The sequence below is a fragment of the Temnothorax americanus genome, unplaced genomic scaffold (assembly GCF_048541705.1).
Source record: "Temnothorax americanus isolate GAGA-0224 unplaced genomic scaffold, ASM4854170v1 Scaffold5, whole genome shotgun sequence".
NCBI lineage: Eukaryota > Metazoa > Arthropoda > Insecta > Hymenoptera > Formicidae > Temnothorax > Temnothorax americanus.
The window spans coordinates 3,750,077-3,766,186 of NW_027509657.1; the positions used below are offsets into that span (position 1 = coordinate 3,750,077).

At 42.3% G+C, this 16,110-nt stretch overlaps 2 protein-coding genes across 6 annotated transcripts in view; both read left to right on the forward strand.

Annotated features, from left to right (window-relative positions):
- Positions 1–14,360, forward strand: part of Mamo (zinc finger protein 628-like) — a 61,744-nt gene extending 47,384 nt beyond the window's left edge. For all 5 annotated transcript variants that reach the window (XM_077418402.1, XM_077418400.1, XM_077418401.1 and 2 more), the window contains one exon: positions 833–14,360. In XM_077418402.1, the coding sequence (XP_077274528.1) occupies positions 833–1,945 (1,113 nt within the window). In that variant the 3' untranslated portion in view covers positions 1,946–14,360. The remainder of the gene's footprint in view (positions 1–832) is intronic.
- Mrpl52 (mitochondrial ribosomal protein L52) overlaps positions 1–16,110 on the forward strand; it is a 245,962-nt gene that overhangs the window by 194,861 nt on the left and 34,991 nt on the right. The window lies entirely within an intron of this gene.

Genomic DNA, 16,110 nt, shown 5'->3' on the forward strand with positions numbered 1-16,110 from the left:
AAATCACACCTCTTAGAAACTCGCGAAGGAAAACCCACTCCGGAAAATAAAAGCCCACTCTCGTCCGTAAAGCTCCATCAACATCGACAACGTGTTCTGAACGTTCCGATCGTAGCGGATAGCCATCAACTGATTTGGCTTGGCGTAAAAAAAAAGTAAATTTAAAAAAAACTGATTTGTTTTTCGGTTCTTAGACGAACGAATGCATATCATAGTTGTAAATTAACAATTTGTGAAATAAAAGCTGCAAACTGTTTGTGTTAACAATACGTCACGTGCGTACGATGTGTGTGTTCTTGCCTGTCTCTGTCGCGCACCGCAATCCCCGCAATCCCCGTGCACCCAATCTCGCGTGAAACCCAGCGCGATATTATGCCGTAGGGATTGTTTATCGCTATCATAAGCCGCGTCCGCGCGATACAAAGGGTAAGTGCATAGTTCATAATCTTCCATTCGAGCGTGAAACAATTCTCGAGCCGAGACGTCATTCGAGCCGCGTTTGTGAGACAAATGAGAAAATTTGAAACGGGTTGAAAAACTTTTTTCCGTAAAATTACTCAAATTGTACGAGTCATTAGTATCGTCCGACGGGGGCTGCTCGAATTACTGGAATTGCTCCAAGTATTCAAATTTTATATAATGGATTATTTAGAGTTAATCTCCCGATCTCTTGAGCGGTATCGATGAATCGCTGCATGCTCAAATTATTCGGATTATGCAAATTGCGATTGCAATTAATCGAGGTGCACTCGGATTACTCGAAGCTCGAAACTCAAGTCGCGCCGTCGTGCATTGCGCAACGTGCGACGTAATTATTTTTCCTCTGCCGCAGGTCTCGCTCGCCCTCGGCCTGGATGCGGGCGGATGGGGCGCGCTGGTGGAGCGGACGAGCGCGCACGGAGGCGCCGGCGGTGGCGGCATCCTCGGCCACGGCGGCTTCACCGGCCTGGCCGGACTGGCGCGTCGCTGCGGCGTCTGCCTGGCGACGTTCCCGTCGCCGTGGCTGCTGGAGCGGCACGCGTTGCTGCAGCACGCCGGCCAGACCAGCGACGACAAGCCGTTCACCTGCGAGCAGTGCGGCCAGCGTTACCGCTACCGGTCCGCCTACGTGAAGCACCGCGAGCAGAATCATCGCGCCCGGCTACCGGCCGACAAGCTCTTCACCTGCGACGTATGCGGCATGCAGTTCAGGTATCTAAAGTCTTTTAAGAAGCACCGTCTCAACCACGCGCTTGAGCGGTTGCAGCGCGCGCCCGATCCGCAGAGCAGCGTCGTCGTCGTCTCGGCGCCGGCCGAGCGCAGCGATCAGGTCTCGAGCACCGGCGAGCCGTCCCAAGTGGAGACCGGCAGCGATACCACGACGAATCCGGGCGACGCCGAGGAGTTGCGCGGCGTGTTCTCCGAGAACGCTCGCGGTGACGAGAGCGTCTCGGAGACCGCGAGCGTTCAGGAGAATCCCGGCGATGCGGTGGAGGTGCGGTTAACGGAAACCACTGCCGCCGGAACCGGCGGGATTGGCGGCGGGGTTGGCGGCGGGGTTGGCGGCGGCGGCGGTGGCGGTGGCGGTGGTACCAGCAGCGAGGCCGGCGACGTGGACGACAACGCCGTCGACGACGATCGGCACGAGCCGAGCGAGGCGATGATCGGCCTCGCGCGGAGCGTTACTCGCGAGGCCGATCGTCGCGAGCGACGCTTCGCCTGCCCGTTCTGCGGCAAGTGCGTGAGGTCCAAGGAGAATCTGAAGCTGCACGTACGCAAACACACCGGCGAACGGCCGTTCGTCTGCTTGTTCTGCGGCCGCGCTTTCGGCGGCAAGAGCGACCTGACGAGGCACCTGCGCATCCACACCGGCGAGCGGCCGTACCATTGCGAGATGTGCGGCAAATGCTTCGCCCGGGCTGACTATCTCTCCAAGCATCTCACCACGCACATCCACCAGCGCTAACGCGATCGTAACTCGGCTCACCCGCCTCGGCCTCCTCGGAGCCGAAGAGCAGCAACGCGACGACGTGCCTCCTTCTCTCCGGCGCGTCCCTCCGCGCGTTGACGCCGCGGCCGTTGCGGGGCGACTCGAGGATTGATCTTATTCAATTAAATATTATACAATATTGGATGTTATATAATATGTCAATAATAAGGAGAATAGGCGAAATTGAACGGCGCGCTGAAAAGCAAGATGTGAAGCAATAGCGCCAAGTATTACGAGTACATCTATTTGCGCGCTAATAATTTCTTTCTGACAACGAAAGACAGAAATCGGCTCGCTTCCGACTCGTGAAAATGCCGCAAAGCGGTAACGGCAATAATCCTCGGCACTGCTTAACTGATTTCGACCCATTTCGATAGCACACAGATAGCACACGTTAAAATCCAAATCTCGGAATATTCGATCGTTCACCGTATGCGAGATCATTACCTCGAGTCCGCAACGGCGCTTCGCTCTCGGCTGATCGTTGCTGAACGAAAAACCATTCTGCTCGCGAAGAGTACGAGTGTCAGAGTACGAGACGAAACCGCTGAAGGACTCCTATACTGAGAGGAAGAAAGGAACAAACAGAGTGAAAGAAAAAAAAAAGAACGGACCGCATCTATCCATCCCCGCCGGCCCAACAAGACGCGTCAATTACGGAGAGACAAGGCAGATTATGGTAAAATGCGATCGCGCGCGATCTCTATCTACTACGGTCCACCAGTCTGACGATGATTTCTGCGCTACGATAGTGAGACTAATTTGTGATAAGAGGGATATGAAACCAAAAAGGAGAAAATGAGAAAAGAACAAAAACCAAAGAACGCAACGACGCGGCGGGCGAAAGCCGACGGTCAAAGGCTTCCTTTTGTTGTCTTCTTCGTCTTCGTGCTCCATCGACAAAGTGATATATTTGTAATGTAATAGTTAATCTCGATATACTCGATGTGTACTCGACATGTAACATAATTCGCGATGACGATGCCGCGTGCGATTACGATAATTTCCCTCTACGCGAGCTCCGTGCAGACGCGAACACGTCGGTGGATCTTTTTTTTTTTATGCGGATGGAAATCGAAATGCTTTCCGCAGAATTGGGAGCTTCAACCAATGATAGGTTCACTTTTCGAAGAACACGGGCAAATAAATCTTGAACTTGAGAAAATTAAGTTAAATTAAACTCGATAAAAATTAGAAATTACGCAAATTTCTCAAATTAAGTACTTTCTTAATGCTTCAAGATTAATTTTTACAAGTTTTTAGAAAAGTGATTTGGCGCACTCCTCAACTCAACGAACTCTTTCGCCACGAAAAATACCCTCTTGACAATTGGCATGTGCATGGCACGTTCACGTTTATATGGAAACTAAGACAAGTTATTAAAAGCCCGCACTACATCGGGCACACACACATCTTTGATTATACTATTAAATACGAGGTAAGGCACGCAAACAACTTTTCGCGATAAACTTTTTAAAAAGCTAGAGTTTCTGGCCATTCTATTAATCTACTTTTGCTCGCGAGTTAACATGAAAGAAAAAAATGAAACGCACATACAAGCTTATCGCGGCGAAAGGGATCAAGATTACGAGTATCAACGTGCAATACAAAACGTAAAAATCGCGCGTAGCGCGTGCAGCATACATTTTAATATTTATTAATCCTCTATAGACGAAATTATGTTTTTCCCGATAAAGAGAACACCAATTCTCTCGTCTCAAAGGTTTGGTTAAAAAATAAATATATATCTGTATTTTATATATATATACATTCTATATGGTTGTTCTTAAATAGAGAATCTTCGAGATGAACTTGAATAGAAACGCGCAACGAGAAACGCATCTTGCTTTGAGATTTTACATCAGTCCATAGAGGATTAAGTCATTCGCCGAGCAGTTGCTTTTGCGATTTATCATCCGTGTAAAACGACGTGTTCGACGTAGGCACCGATCGGGGAGGGCGAACCTCCCGGAAAGCGTTGCCGGTGCCTTTGAATTCCCGAATGAACGAACGAATAATCCTTTCCTTGATATGATGCGGATAGCAATAATATAATATCTTTTATTTCTCCCGTCTATGTCAGAGACACCAGCGCGATTTAGGTTCGTCGTCGGGAGCCGCGAAGTAGCGTCTTGTTGCACGGTCTATATTCGGTCCTTCCAGAAGTCTTCTCCATTTAGTCGCTCTCTTAGGTATTTATACATATACGTGCGTATATGCGTATACAATAACAAGATCGCTGTCCTAGCTATATACGTTGGACCGCGAAACGAGAGTGGCCGGCTCATTCTCTTGGAATCGGTCTCGTAAGTAGCTTTAATTTCCGACCACTTCATAAACCAAGTCCGATCGTGCGTTCTCGTCGAAGCGAAAGAGATAGAGGAAGGGACGCGTAGGAGAGGCGTTTCTTAGGGGCGAACCCGAAGGATCATTTACGAGACCGGATCCCTCCACTTAGTCAGAAAACACTTACCTAGCCCTTAAGTGATGTATAGTGTGCTTGCTGCTCTGTGTACTTTCGCGCGCTCTCGAAAGTACGCGAAACGAAGTTGAATAACGAAGGTGCTATCTAACGAATAGGGTTGATCGCCAGATGCCGGCCGGCCGGTATCCTCTACCCGAGAGACGAAAAACGTGAGGAGACGAAATGCGAGGAGGAGGAGGAGAGAGAGAGAGAATAAAGAAAAGCTCTAGATTGCCAGCTAATGTCTACCCGTGCCAAAAAGGAAAGTCTTTAGAAACGGAGAAGAGAGAGAGAAAGAAAGAGAGAAAAAAATAGAGAGTCAGAGAAAGTGAGCAAGAGAAAGGAGAATCTATTCCGTCGGGCGAAAATTCAATTTCCCTCCAAGACCGGCCCGGTGCTGCGATAGGCCAATTTAGTCCGTAATTACTATACCGTATTATTATACCGTCTCGATAAAGATGTAATTTAACGATTAGATGATACGTCGATATTGATGTCGTCCGTGGTCGGGTGGTGCGGCCATCGCGTCGAGATTTTATAAAGAGGAACATGTCCAACGAATGTCAACGAGAACTCGCGGCGAGACGCGGGAAGCGTTTCGCTCGCGTTTGCACCCTTTTAATTTCCCACTTCTCGCCGTTTTGCCATATATATATATATGTATATGTATACATACACTCGTCCGCCCTAATAAGCTGGACATATACGTGGTCCTCGTGCGCGTTCAGTCTCGAGGAGCGCGGGCTAGAAGATTAAAGAAAACAGTTCCATGACGCCTGACGCCCCGATCGTTAGTCTAACTGCCCAACGTCCGCCCACTGCCGTTCCATTTCCACTTCCACTGTCACCGTGATAACCGAGGAAAGCTGCAAATTGCTTCGTAAATCAGAGGCGAGATTTTTGAGCTTGGAAATAAGATCGAACCCAGTTATTTTGGGACCTTTTTACTATTGAAACAACATCGAAGTATTACATTAATATAATATTAATCTGATTATATTAATATATAATTTAATTAATATTATATTAATCCTATATAGAATACTAATTATAATTTAATCATGATTTTCAAAGGTTGATAATAATCGTTTTAATAAATGCACTTGTGTGTGATAGATATGTTCTAAAAAGTGTTGCAGCTCATCTGAATGTAAAAAATGTAACGAATTTTTTATAACAAATATTTTTATAATAATCTTTATAATAATTTTGATAATATCCAAATTTTTCCTATAAAAATTAATGAAAGTACTAGAGAGTTTGGAATTATGCTATATTATTTTTTAATTTAATGTGCGTTTTTTAATATAACGGGTACATTGTGCGTTCATTATTTTACTTATTTGTAGCAGTCTAGAATCAAGTTCGATGTGCGCGCGATGTTTAATTCTCAAATCTCCGAGTTCTCAGATTTTTTTCGCAATCTTTGAGCAATTTCTGATTCATAGATGTTAGCAATCTCGGGAATTTTCGACGCTCCTGCGATTTCAGCGTACGTTTGTATGGAGTTTGTGATCCCGTCGCAAAGGTTCGCGCGCTCTCTCTCTTTCGCCGGTGTGCTGCTTATATAGTCGTGACTTGAATCGCGATTCAATAGGACACAGTGCCAAACGATTATTCTACACCAAGGTAGTAGCGATGGCGCGCGGAAACGCGACCTGCAACGCGAATGCAACGGGCAAAAGTAATTTCGGGGCCGTTTGCCGCTTTCCAAATTCGGTTGTCCTTTCGCCTCTGGAAGATGGGAACGAATGAAAGTACGCCCCGCGAATTAAACCGCCGGATGTAGTGTTTGCGTTTCAGTTCGAGCGTAATAACGCTAAATAGTGACTACGCGGACAATCTAATCTCGTTTACAGCGAAACGTTACAGCGGAATGCGTTGTTACTCTTAGTTACCATATTAATTGTATTTTGTAGACAGTAATACGACTACTGACTTCGAGTCAGCCACCGCCGCTTTGTTGAATTAACTGACGGAGAGGCGCGCGAGAGACACTCTCTTTCTCGGATAGTCGATACAAAACTGTCGCGATTCTTCCACCCTGTCGTTCTTGATAAACGTCGGAATTGGGAACGAGGAACGTACACATTCTTTTAAGGACGTGATCGCTAAGTACGAGAGTACTTTAAAGTAAACAATTAAATAATGTGATATTTTAGTAATGTGTACCAGGAGTTTAGTATGTATATATAGCAGAAGCTACTAGTCATTTCCCAATTAGTTGGAATTCGAGATTTAGCCATAAAATCATATGTGATAAAATCGATTAAGTCTACTATGTGTATATGATTGTCGACGCGAGCCGAAGAATACTTTCTGCAATATTCGACTAATATTAATCCAGTCTCGAAATCGATACCGCAACGTTTTCGTCGCTAAAAATTTTTTATTTCACACAATCCAGCCGTTTATTTTCAGCTCCGAATCGCTCCAAAACAATCTGACGTACCGTATTCCATACTCTTATAATACCTATCAGTTGTCTGTCGTAGGATATTTTGATTATTTAATATATATTAAGTTATCATTGTGTGTGTGCAAGGTGCAAAATATTAAAAGAATCTATTTCTAGATTGCCTCTCAGAATACTATGATAATCCATTATATTGTTAACAATGCATAAAAAATAAGTGTTAGCAAAAAAATCCAAGTTGTTTTTTTCCCCAATAAAAAATACATATAATAATTTTTTATTTTAATTAATTTAAAAGTTCAAATAACATATATCAAAGATACAACATTGACAAATTAATGCGATATCAACAGTCTTTGGTTAATTACATTGCTCTGCACCCGCTATCTTATTAATTACAACCGTTGGCAAATGTACGTCATTCACATGTAACAGAACGTCGTAACTGGTTTTGAGCGATCGGAGTTAGAATCGATAGAGAACATGCCGGAGATCGGACAAATCGACGTGGCCGGATACGTGTACAATATATATATGTATATATATTTACACACACACACACACACACACACACACACACACACACACACACACACACACACACACACACACACACACACACACACACACACACATATATATATATATATATATATATATATATATGTGAATATCGAGTCTCGCGAACTCGTAGTTTGTAGACTCTCGTTTGCTCTCGAACTTACATCGAATTCTGGGAATCAATTAATCGCGCGGCGTGTGTGCGACTGTCCGCGTCGCACGTTAGCTCGCGTGATAGCCAGTCGTCTTTCAATCGAACTCCGGTAAAATGTAGCAGCTACCTACCGAATGGGGCGGGATAATATATTTATCGCCGTGCCGCGCCCCAGCGCACGTACGAGACGATCGCGAATAGTTTTTGACTCGCGCTACTACGGCTCGTACTTTCAGGCCGGCGATATCAGTACCTAGATAATCCTAGGAACGCCAACTCTTTCCTCAACCCGTTTATTAACAGCAATTGTATATAAACGGCGTATTCCAAAATAATCAAATATTCTTTTTATACATTTTTTTTTTTACTTTGATTGGAAATCGATTTATTTTTAACGAAAATGTTGAGGCACCACAATTATATGCATATACTTTTATTTTCTTTAGAATATAATATAAATTATAGTTTATTAATATATTGTATATCTTAACGATAGTGGTGGAAATATTTTAAAATTTTTATTTCGAAAATTTTAATATACAATTTTTAGTTTATAGATATGGCTGGTATTTCTAAGATTAATCACATTTTGCATATTTTACGAGATAATTTGTATTGCTTCCGCAATCCTTCTTTCGATTCAGTCTTTAATGTATTTTTGAAATGCGCCAGATAAATTAAATTAACGTGATTTTATCATCATACAATGTGTTGGCTGGCGAGCTTTTGTTTCCTACGACTTGTTCTTTACATTCGACAGTCGACGACAGCATTCTGCAGCTGTAAGCTCATCGATGCATCTCGTTCTTTGTAAAGATAAAAGGATTTAGTGTGGGGATTAAATCTCAAGAATATAATTTCGATAAATTCAATATTCAATGCTACGGACACGACAAATTGCACGTTGGACATGAATGTTGCGAACGCAGAGAGGTTGCTTTCGGCTCTATAACGACATTTGTATCGAAATTGTATCGATTTCGATAATTTTTGTTCGCGGCATAATTTCTTTTTAAGAAAATTTATCAAAAAATCAATCTCAAGAAAAATTGACTTTCTGAAAATTTATATATCTACGCTCTTATAAGAAAACGGGCTCCGGACCATCGGATTCTTCGATCGTCGCGGGGTCGGACGATCGGGCGCCCGATATATCGAACGATATTTTGTATAATTTAACTAACGAATAATACTTATATTTACGGATATATTTACACGCAGGCACCGCGATCCGTTGCAATCCGTCTCTCTTATGGCCTATATACATGTCGAGAAAGCGCGCGCTGAGCGTCGCGACGTTCGACCCGACGCGACGTTACGTGTCCTTATAGAAAGGGGCCTGCATCCACGGAGAATCCCTCGAAAAGGGATCGATGTCTACCGTATCTGTTGACTCGTGCGTTTTCTTTAGTTCGCGTTTTAGCTCGTTCAGAGATACGTTTGGTTTAATCGTTGACCCTCCCCCCCCCCTCTGGAAAATGGTGGACTAACCACGGTTCAGGCGTTATGGAGTATATTGGGCATTTTAAATCACGTTTAAAGTTATAGCTACAACACCAAGTAATATATATACAAATATATACAAATATGTATATACGCACATATGTATTTGTATATATACAGATTCTAAGATATATATATATTCTATATATATATCTAAGATAAATATAAATATTATAAATATATATATATGACGATAATATTATATATATATATATGAAAATATATTTAATGAATGTTCCTATATTTATATTATAAGTACGTAATAAGTGTATTATATTGATATTCGATGGCGATTTCAGGTTTTTACCAAAACTTAAATGTCTGTTTAGGTAGTAGCTACTATCGGACACTAGTTTAAAATGCTGGAAGAGCGAGAAAGAGAGAGCGTGATGTAGGCAAAGAAAGAAAAAAAATGGTAAAGAGGTTGTGTAGTGAGGCGACAAATTTCAGAATTCTCAGAGAGACGAGAGAGATGAAACGTTAGAGAGGGGGAGGGGGGAAGAGAGACACATTAGGGAACGTATGTTAAACGGGTTTGCATGTGTCGACGGCGAGGCGAGGGTCTTCCTATACTGACTGAACGATCAGATGTGATATATGCATAAGGATTAATTATTTACTCTAATCGTACATATATATGTGTAATTAATATTATATTAATATGGTTACGATATACAAACATTATATCTATATATTGTGTATAGGTAGATAGGAACATATACAATGTTTTTAATGGTTTATCTATGTTCCGAGGATATATGCTAAGTGTATTTAGATAGGAAGCTGTAAGAAGGTCTCTCGCCGTTAATGTTTGATCGATAGAGACCTCCGGCTAGCGAGTGACTCAATTCACGTCAGAAAATCCTCCATTGCGTACTTTCGCGTATATCCGTTGGAAGAGAGCGTCCCGACTAATCGGGAGGTGTCAATATCCCGGCCGTCTTAATGATACGAATAATTTACGTGTTTTTGCAACGAGAGAACATCCTCGAGCGCTACCGTCTATCTACGTTCGTCTGAAGAACAAAAAGACGTTGATATAGACAAGAGAAATGTCCGATACCCTTAATTTAAAAGCGATGTCTCTGCCAGTCATCATATTTATCGTGCTATTTTTTCAACAGTTATTGAGGTTTCCGCCGAGTTCTCTTTATCAACAAATTTTGTCCTCCTTAAAAATCATTTTTGAAGCTCTTCCTCGAGAAAAGTCCCACAGTAGATTACATTACGTAGTCACTCAATGTACTTAGAAAAAGATGCGAGTGTTTTAACAAATTAATTTCACATATATAAATAAGTAACACAGTTTCTTGTTTCTCAGACAATTCTAAGTGCACTTTGCTCAAAGAAAAAAAAATATATATATATCTAGGATTTCTAAGGGTCTCTTAAAGTTTCGTCGAAAAACATTTCGGGAAATCTGATTTCCCCGAGACACACTCGGCATTCTTTTATCTTTGCAAGCAGAAAAATTCCAGATATCATTTCGATAAAGGCGCGAAATTAGGCAATGCGGGCTCTTCTCTCGCGAATCCCACGGCTGGTTGGCAGAATGCAGAAGGAAGGGGAGGAGGAATTTTCGGGAGTGTTTCAATTTTCACGCGTTCCGTGCAATAACAGTTTGCTCAATCCTCGGTGTCCGTCGGTCCGTCCGTACGGAACGACTACTCGTAGGTTATAAAAAGACAAAAAAAATGAAAAAAGAAGAAGAAAACACAAAGATGAAGACGCGACAGCGTTTACATTAACACACGCGTGTGTAGTGGGCAGTGCGACAAGTAGAAAGTAGTAGCTCGACTCGTTATTAGTAGCCAGACATTTTCGAACCTAATTAGTCGAACGGACTTTATCTCCTTTTTCGAAACTTCCTTCGAGTCTCTCTCGGTGTCTTCGGTGTCTATTCTAAAGAGATTTAAAACGAAAAAAAAATACATAAAAAAATAAAACCGCGAAGCGAGTTAAGCGTTTTAGAGCCTCGGTCTGTGTAATAGCGAACCTAAGGAAAAACTCTCGGAGCCTTTTTTTTATCGACGTGTAAACTGCAAAAGGAAAGGTTGAGATCGGGAAGACAACAGATATTTCGATGCAATCCGATATATCCTCGCGCTTTGCGATTTTTAGCAAAATTTTTTAATCGTCGCTACACTAAATTTATCCGTCGTTATCGGCGCATCGTTGCTCCAGCAATAATAGGCGATAAAAAAACGAGTGTTACTTTTCTTTAAACATACATCGGCTGATTTAACGTCAGCCAGCTGATCAGAAACATAGACGATATACTTATTACAAAAAATTATATATGCATAGTACAATACATATTAATTTTTTCACGTGGGTGTCAAAATTTCATCACAACAATTTTAATAAGAGGAAAGATGTATATGTACAGATTTCTGTAAAAATTCTCACGTGCAGAAATCGACGATAAAGAAAAGGCTTATAATTATAAAGGCGATATAATGGAGGATTCCGCGTTTAACTTAAACGAAAGTCGATTTTGCAATCACTTTGCCGTCGCGAGGAGAACTAATAAGTCGTGGCCGTATTATCATAATTGTTTGTCGTACCTACCGTTAGATAATTAATTGTAATTTAATAACTAGCATAATTAACGACAACTTATTATATATACAATGCGGCATCGCGGACGCGCGCGACCCGCGCGGGGAAAGGCGAGTCCGCGCCGCCGCGCGTGGATGTTAGAGATATTTTTCAACTTGTACTAAATGTGATAAACCGATGAATTGACAATGAGCAATCTAACTGTAATATATGAATATTATATATTACATATATATACATACACAAATATTCTATATATATAATATTACGCGCGCGCAAACACACAAATATTATATATATATTATATACATAAATGTCTGTCGTACAAGCCGTAATTAGGATTTACTGTAGTTAGTACGTGTTAGCTTATTAAATGAATACACTCGTAAATGGCAGATGGCGGAATGAAACGCGTTTATGCGGTCGAGATGAGAGGAAAGAAAGAATGGGAGAGGTAGGGCGAAAGAGAAAAGCGAGTATAGAGAAAATCAAGAATAATATCGTATGCCGTCTCGAAATCTGTCCACGAATTCTCCATTGACGCTGGGCGCTGTCGTGCAAAAGCGAAGAACGCGTCCGCGACCCTCCGGCTCTTCGGCTAACTAAATAATTAATTAAGAGAACTTGGAGCAACGTGTGAAAACAATGTCTCGCGAACCTTTGGTGCGCGCGCTCTGCCGCTGTAACGGAGCTTTGCAATCGTGTCGCGACTTAAACGAGGAAGTCCGCGTAACGACGACAAAATAAGGAGCGACGAGAAAGAATTAATAACGCAAATCATTTCGTTCGAAATCTCGTCACTAGATTCTACATAAATTAATTTTATTGTCGTTAATGTGTTTTGGAAAAAAAAAGTTCGAAGTAATCGTTGCAGCGTTTTATTATCAATTCTTTTAAACAACTAATTATAACTCGCGGAGTGATCTAGCTTGTTTCGCAAGATCTACAGATCGGAAGATCGGTTTTGTATGTTTAGCTTATAATTAGGATAATCGCAAATATATAAGAAGATACGAGATTCTTTCTCGTAAATCTCCTTTCAACGCTTTTTTGGGCGTAGCGCTAAAAGCGAGTCAGATATGCATCAAGTCGATACTTCGATCTTGTGCATATCCGTTAAAGTTGATCGTGATCGCGCAATCGCTTGATTTACGACGCGTAGATCGCGCAGCCACGTTCTCGAGAAGTGTGCGTTCGATATATAATTACGTATAATATAAACGGCCGTTGGTACAAAAGTGCGAATCTCTCTCCCACCTGAATCCGATCCCCATCGCGAGCGCCGATCCGTGATCGACGATCGATCGACCAAGCTAAACGAACGATTACGTGACGACGAATTAATTATAGTGTTTTATGAGCCATATAGCGCGGCGCCCCACGTCATTGGTAACGCTTTAAATAACGGGGGAGTATAAAAGTATTGTGTGAAACAAGCACACCACTCTATTACCGGTATATATTATATACATTGTAATCAATTGTTGTCTACGATATAATGTTATTTTTCTAATTCATATTCAATTGTTATTGTTGAGCGAGCGAGCGAGCGAGCGAGGATAAATGAGGATGAATGGCAGGGAGAAAGATGAGAAGTGGAACGGTATAACGAAAAGCGAGATACCGGGGAGGGGGAAAAAACGAGGAATAAAAGAGAAGGAGAGAATGCGATATTGAAAGATTGTGGGAGGGAATGAGAGAGCGAAAAATTGCGTACGAATGGAAGATAAAAAAGAGCACATCGAATACTTAAGCGCGAATAATGTATTCGACCAGGATAGAATCTCCTGTACTTTCCATTTCCATTTGCTTCCCTTTCGAGCAACATTTACATACATCATCACGTACAACGAGTTCTATGTCTTTCCCAAGTGTTTTGGCAGCTGATTCTTATATATGGATATAAAATCGATATTGTGCGAGACACGATTATAAATTAATATTCCTTCGATTGAAGCCGAAGAGTCTCAAATGTGCCAAAAAAAAAGTATATTTTTCACGAAATTATGCGGTTGTGTACGATTTTATATTTTGACATAACAAGCGATTCGTTTATATCTTGCTTACGAGACTATTTGCTATGCGAGACGCGTTTAGAGGCGCGCTAAAACCCACGTGTTTCGGCGAGTCTTTATTTCTCCAGGGAGAGAGAGATACTTGGTCCCTTTCGCTTCTCTCGGAAGCTACGACACCGTAGCTGCCGAGCTATACCAACGAATCGACTAAAATCCCTCGAGTTGGCACTTTGGAACTTTGCGACTTGAATTCTAGCGGTAATATATAGCGAGGTGTTTTGGTGCCAGACCGCCGAATCGGACTTCCGCCGCTCCCAATTCCACGCTCGTTCCATACGCGACGTACAAGTTTGCCCGCGTGTACGGAGGGTGGAAAATCGCGGCTGGAAAACGCAAGTATATAGTGACGGTGCGCGATTAGCGCGACGAAGCCGCGCCGCGTCGCGTCGCGACGGTACGCCGGTCGCCTGTGATATACATACAAAGTCGCGAGCGCACAAGTATTGTATTTTTTGTAAGGCTCATGTACGCCACGCAGATTGTGATAATCGAGTTCGCGGCGTCGTCTCGTGGATGGACGACGGACCGGCGTGCCCGATATTATATACCATCGCGCGAGACACAGATGCACATTTCGGAGTGCGATTCGGCGGGCCTATACCTTTATTTCCTTTCCGAAGCGAAATAAGTGCGAATGAGGCTTGTTAACGTCTTAACTTGTGCGAGGAAAAATGATGCGTTTCCTTTAGCTTTCTTAAAGTCCGACGCGCTATCCGAGAGGACTTTCCATCGACCACCGCTTCTTGTGTCATGCCAAAATGATCGACGAATACAATAAGCGACGAGGTACTTTAGGTCGCCCACGGAGATGCGTTGTTTTATTTTATTTTTATTTTTTACAGGTATCGGAGGAGATCGTTTTTAATGTGCTAAAAATTAGACTGATAGACTTTGCACGAAGTGATACTTTTTATATATGGGGAAGCAGTTATGAGACGATTTCATTTCTCGCCTTGGAAAAGGTAACGATCGTACCCGTGTTAGGACAGAGGTACGAGAGGGACGAACGCTGCCTTCTCATTTGTTTGTTAAAGCTGTCGAGAATCTTGTCAGCAGAATATTGCTCGCACGTTGCCTCGATTAATTATTGTTATCTAATCGATGCGAATCTTCGCCGATTCTCGAAGAGATTGTAGAGCAGAAACAGTAATCGACTTGAACGGACAAACGGCGGAACTTTTATCTATTTCCTTTTTGGTGGCTTGCAATGCAATTGATAATTGTAAAATTGTAAATTTTAGAAATTATCGCGGAAAATCATGAATAGAAGTCATACAAAAGACAAGTTAACTCTCCTTACAATAAATCACGAACAGCGACAAAAAATTTTATCTTTATATTCATATTATGAAACATTTATCTTTCCACAAAACGCCGCGCCGATTCGATGATTCTTGAAAAAAAAAATGAAAAGATTGCATAAAGATCACATTGGATTACAATACATAAAGTTATTTGACTGCGAGGGCCCTAAAAAAATCGTTAGCCTCCACACGAAATGTGAATTTCGTGCTCGCCGATCGTTAATCGTGCGGTCTAACTATCGCGACCTGCATTGCATAAACTGCAAGTTTTATTCCGGCTATAAATGGGAATTCTGTACGATGTCGAATGCGCTATCGCGCCGTCGCACGCCGGATATATTCGCTAAAGAGGATATTTAATAAATAACGCGCTCGCGAAGCAGAATCGCGTCAAATTGACACGTTGGTAGACGTTTTGGACTCCGCGTGAAAATTTTATTTACAAACTCGAAAAAAAAAACTGCGAAACATTCGGTGAAAGCTGGGACGATCGCGCAACGACCTGCCATTGTCGGACGAGCGATCGTTACACTAGTTACAAATACGTAACTTCCGCCGGATTTGTGTATAAAAGCTCGAATTTACATTGCCCGATATTCAGATAAAAATAGAACGAAAATGTCCGCGGGTCTTGACTCGGCGAACGATTCGCTCGCGAATCAATTAATTCTACAAAATCTCAAAACGGGATTACGTTAGTTACGTAATTAAGCGTCGCGTTTGTTGTGATATTTTTAATCTGCGGGTGCGAGCGTCTGCGTGTATGTAGTACGTTGTTGTTGAATCCGGTGTCCACTGCGAGATGCCAAAGAATTGTAAGTCGTGTAATAAAGCTGTGGCTGTAAGGTAACTACGAATAACGTCAATGATAACGAAATGATGATGACGGTGACGATGATGATGATGATGATGATGATGATGATGATGATGATGATGATGATAATGGAACGTCTGGCGCGGTGATAATCGTTATTGCTATCTTGTAACGTTTAATGTATATCAGTGTCGTGCAAACAAAAAATAAGAAAAAAAATGAGCGGCTGAAGCTCCTCGGTGTTGTGGGTATGCATACTCGTTCCTAGCAACTCGTATGACAATTACT